At 62.6% G+C, this 5,010-nt stretch overlaps 1 protein-coding gene across 1 annotated transcript in view; it reads right to left on the bottom strand.

Moving 5' to 3' along the window:
• Positions 1-5,010, bottom strand: part of TNNT3 (troponin T3, fast skeletal type) — a 14,742-nt gene that overhangs the window by 4,160 nt on the left and 5,572 nt on the right. The window contains exons 7-8 of the mRNA XM_029957221.1: positions 2,828-2,846; positions 332-512 (exon numbers count right to left, since the gene is read on the bottom strand). Of these exons, the coding sequence (XP_029813081.1) occupies positions 332-512; positions 2,828-2,846 (200 nt within the window). The remainder of the gene's footprint in view (positions 1-331; positions 513-2,827; positions 2,847-5,010) is intronic.

Here is a 5,010-nt window from a genome sequence, read left to right as displayed (position 1 = left end):
GGGTGGATGGGTGGATGGATGGATGGGTGGATGGATGGGTGGGTGGATGATGGATGGATGGGTGGGTGGATGGGTGGGTGGATGGGTGGATGGGTGGATGGGTGGGTGGGTGGGTGGGTGGATGGATGGATGGGTGGGTGGATGGGTGGGTGGGTGGATGGGTGGGTGGAAAGATGGTGTGGGTGGGCGGGTAGATGAATGGATGCACGGTTGGATGGGTGAGTGGATGGATGATGGACAGATGGGTGGATGTATGGATGAGTGGATGGGAGAGGACAGAAGAGAGATGTCTGACGCTATGGGAGTTTCCTTTGGTCCAGAAATAAATTACGGCAGGATCTCCCGGAACCAGGCAGTGCTGGGTCTGGCTGCTTGAGAGCAGAAGGCCTTTCCAGGCCCGGTTGGGAGGCTGCAGGCTGGGGGTCTGAGGGTGGAGGCCATGTTGATCCGGGTCCCATAAACTTACATCGAAGTCTACCTTCTCCCCTTCCGGGATCTTAGGAGCAGTAAGTCTGAAGAAGAGAGAGGCCTGTGAGCAGGGGTAGGTAGAGACCGTACCAGGGGGCTGGCCCCCCTACCCTTTGGCCCGGCACCTGGCTAAGGACACACTGCCTGACCTTTGTTCTGGTCAGGAGTGTGACCCACTGTCCCCAGAGTGATCTGTCCCCTTTGAGAAGATTTCAGCCTCTTTGCGTCCCTCTATTTTGTCAACATCTGGACGTCAAAAGGGCTGCTTCTACCCCATCTGTCCAGGAAGGGCACTCTCTCCTTCTTTCTCAAACGAATAAAGAAGTGCAGGCAGGCCAGACCAGACGGAGTCTGCCCGCTCCAGACCCCCGAGGGGGCAGACACAGACTGTCTGCTGCAGGCCCCCGAGGGGCGCTGGGCTCTGTGGTCAGGAGCGACCATCCTGACCCTTCGTGGGTCTCCTCCGGCCCCTCTTGAATCTTTCTTTCTGGGGACCCGAAGAAAGGGGGCTGAGCAGAAAGCAGTTTGAGTAAGAAACGAGGCCCCCGGATCCAGGGCCCTGCCCCCAGCACATTCCAGATGGAGCAAAGAGTTAAAACAACAACAACAGTTGTTTAAAACAAGCCACAGAAGAAGGGATCCGAATATGGCCCCAGACACTGGGGCAGGAGAGTGGGGCAGCACGAGGTCCGCTACGGGAAAGGTGGCCAGACGGCTCCATGCAAATGAAAAACTTATGTATGTGAAAAAAAGCAAAAACTGAAAGGGGGAAAAAAACCCAACCCAGACTAGAAAAATATTTTCAGCAAGTACAGAGAAGACTTATGCCCTTGTGCAAACCGACGGCTGAGCAAACGTGCCGGCGCCGCGCCGTTGGGGAAATGGGCAGGAGGCGCGCGCTGCCAAGTCTCGGTAAGAAAGGCGGCCAGTGAGGCGCGGGAGAGGGGCTCCCGGAGCGGCCGGAGGCCTGGGAACAGGCGCGGTCCTGAGAGGGCCTCCTCATCCATCAGTGTCCGCGCCGCGGCGTGGGGCACAGCCCTGCGCACGTCCTCGGCGGAGCCGCGCTGGCAGGGCCCCGCGGAGCGATTTGGCAACGGACGTCAAAAGCCTGAAGAACATTCATACTCTTTGACCCAGTAATTCCAGTTCTGGGAATGTGGCCTAGGGAAATAACCCGAAAGACAGAAAATGCCTTCCACCCAGCGTTATTTACGATAGTAAAATATTGGGGAAAACCCTAATGTCCCACAGAAGGCGGACGGTTAGAGAAATTATGATTTGTCCAATTGATGGAATACTATGTGGCCATTCAAAATATTTAAGAAGACTATGTAAAAACATGGAAAAATACTTATGAACAGTGCTAAAATTTAAAAAAGCGGATGAAGGTTGTATAGACAGTGTGATGTTTGAAAAACAGCTCAGTGTTTAAATCTCTTTTTCCGAGCCCTGTGCATGGAAAGAGCAGGAAGAAGTAGGGTTTTTATTCCATCCTGCCCTTTCCCGCAGTCTGGCTGGCGGGCTGGGAGCCTTATAGATGATTTTTTTTCTTCGTTGGACTTTTACGTATTTTCCAAATTTTCTTTAATGAGGTGTTTTATTTTCATAATGAAAACACAAACATTTTTTTAGAACTAGAAAATATCTTGTGACCCGGCAGCTTTATTTAAAATAGCAGAAAAGTAAAGTGCAGGGGATGGAAGCTGGCCTGCTGTGCCGGCGGTGCCCACCGCCCCCGGCCCAGAGCGCCCCCCAGGTGGGCGCGCCCCCCCCCCCCCCCCCGCACGGGCCGGTGTGCCCCGGAGGTCCGTGCAGCCCCAGCACGGGAAGGGGTGAGGGGGACGAGCCGCACGCAAGGCACTGTGGGCTTGCAAGTGCCCGTCACACACGGCACAGTCAGAAGAGTTGGGTTAAAAAAAAAATCCCTGAAATACTCAAAACGGGTAAATCGAGGGAAAGAACACCCAGACCAGGATGGTGGCTCCGCTGTGCCTCCCTCTCTCTGCCCTGTCTTCCCCAGCCCCCTGTTCCCGTCCCTCCTCAGCCCCCAGCCTCCTCCGGCCGGAAGCCCTCCTTGCCCGCACGGGCCCGGCCACACCGTCTCTGCTCCCCGCCTCGGGGCAAGGCACCAGTAACCCCCTTTCCATCAAGGACCGTCTCCAGAGCTTTAAACACCAAATCAGGGAGCAAAGAGGCGGCCACTTTCTCTGAGGGGCTTGGGATCCCGTCCCCCACAGAGCCCAGATGTGTTGTCTTCCACGGACCCCAGTTTCCCAGGGGACCCTGGTCCTTGTCCTCCCTGCCTCCCCTGCCCCCCAGGCCACCCTGGTGTCCAGCCCTGCCCAGGCCCCACACTCACTTGGGTCTCGGCTTTTCCTCTGGACACGGTGGCGCCGGCAGGGGGAGAGGGGAGAGAAACCAGGTGAGCCCGGGGGCCGCTCCGCCCACAGGTCCCTTGGGGCCACCCGGCTGCGGGCTGGGGGTCCTTCCTGGAGGCCCACCTGCCTCTTCCCCTCCAGCTGAGCCCCCCACCCACATGTCTGCCAGCCAGCAGCAAGGGAGAGTCCCTGTGGGGTCCCAGGGGAGAGCTCGGGCGTGTGGACCAGGACGTGGCACAGGAGGGGGAACGAGGGAGGACAGAATGGACGCCAGAGGCACCGTGTCCTCTGGGGACCGAGGAGGAAGGGGGGAGGCAACCCTGTCCAGGTGCCTGGTCTGCCGGCCGGGCCCCACGCACTGCCCCACCTCTGTGCCGGGCAGAAATGGGAGCAGGACGCGGCACGCGTGAGGCCTGGGCAGAGGCCCACAGTGGGCTTCGTGCGAACGGCCATCCTGGCCGTGCGGGGGACAGACGGTGGGCCTGGGAGAGGCGGGCGGAGCCAGCGGGTCCTCTCGACCGAGGGTCCTTCTGACACAGCCCAGAGGTGCTGCCTTGCCTTCCTCGCCCCCCCTCTGCCCTCTGGGGAGGTGGCGGCCACGGCCAGCGGGCGCAGCGCGGGCCCCACCAGCGCCCTTGCTGTCTGCGGGCCGGGGGAGGAGGCTGAGGGCGGCCGCGCCCTGGGAGGCACCGTGGGGAGCGGAGGCCCCCAACCGCCCCTGGCTTCTCTGAGTCCGTCAGCCTCGCAGCTGGGGGTGGGAGCTGCATGGGGCCTGCCGTGTGGACGTCCACGCGGCGGGCCTCGACCGACACCGGCCCCCCGCCCGCCTGCCTGGACCCGGCTGCCCTCCCGCGGGGGATGCTTCCTTGGCTCCTACCCGCCCCCCCCCCCCCCGGCCTGAGGGAGGTCCCAGCTGGCGGGGACACAGCCCGGGCTCCGCAGACTCCTAACAGTGCTTCCCTCGGGCCTGCTGTCCGCTCTGGGCCCTTGGAGTGAGGACAGGCCCACACGCACTGCCCCCAGCCTGTCTGACCCGGGGAGGCCTGGCCAGGAGCCCGGCTTCGACCACCTGCCCTACCGCCTCTGCCCTTGGCCATCCAGCGGTGGGGGTGCACGTTCACCCCCTCATGTCCCCCTTGGCTCAGGCTCCCTGGGGCTCTCAGGAGCACCCCGAATGCCCACAAACAGCACCCTGGTGGGGGCCTGAGAGCATGGGGAGACCAGGCGGGAGAAAAGGGTGCTTTAGGGGCAAGAAACTGACCAAGGGGTAGAAGGAAGGGGAAGGCATCTGCCCAGGGGCTGCCTCAAGAGCCGGTGGGAGGGGGGCTCCCCTCCTCTTTGCCTCTCTGGCTCTCGGCCTCAAGGGTGTCCCAGGGTCACCTGGTGACCTCGGAGCCGCTGCAGGACTGCCTCCTGGTTGCATGTACAGCCCGGGGTCAGCGCACCCCGGCCTCTCCCAGGTGGCCTCCCTGAGGCTGGGGAAGGGAAGGCGTGCCTGGCTTGTGCTCAGGGTTCAGGCCCCGCCAGGAGGCCCCGAAGCCCCGCTGAGGGAGGGGTTGCAAACAGCTCCTCGACTCGGGGCCCCTGACTCGAACCTGAGTCTCCCTGGGCTGCACCCCGCGTGGCCCACCCAGGGGGCCTCCTCGCGCCAAGGGCGTGTCTGGCCCCCACCCAGGTGCTGGGTGGGATGTGGGACCTGACTGATGGCACCTTTGCACGCAAGCCCCTGGCTGTTCCAGGTCGCCGCCATCCTGCCTCGGGCTCCTGCCTGACTTTCTGCTTCACCCCACTTGGCCCTCCGCCCTCCCTCAACCTCGCCCTCCTGACTCCCCCTCGGACATACCATCTGTCTCTCCCTCTCTGCTCTTCCCCACCAGAACGTGTCGGATCCAGAGGGTCCTAGTGGACCTCAGCATCCTCCTCCGGGGGCCAGCACCCTGTCAGGCCCTGCTGCGGGCTCTGCCCTCAGGCTCGGGGCTGGCTGCCCCCACCTGCCTGCTGGGGCCCCACGAAGGGGCCCATCCCCGCAACCCCCGATCACCATGTGCCTCGGGGCCAGGAGGAAGGCTGCGCCCCCCGGGTCAGTCCTGGCAGAGCCAGCACCCAGGGCCTGGCCTTTCCCGCCCATGTGCAGCCCATGGGAAGGCGGTGGGAGTCAGGCCAC

This window comes from Suricata suricatta, chromosome 11, assembly GCF_006229205.1.
Source record: "Suricata suricatta isolate VVHF042 chromosome 11, meerkat_22Aug2017_6uvM2_HiC, whole genome shotgun sequence".
Lineage (NCBI taxonomy): Eukaryota > Metazoa > Chordata > Mammalia > Carnivora > Herpestidae > Suricata > Suricata suricatta.
Note: the sequence above shows the minus strand (reverse complement) of the source record. Positions and strands in the feature narration are given on the sequence as shown.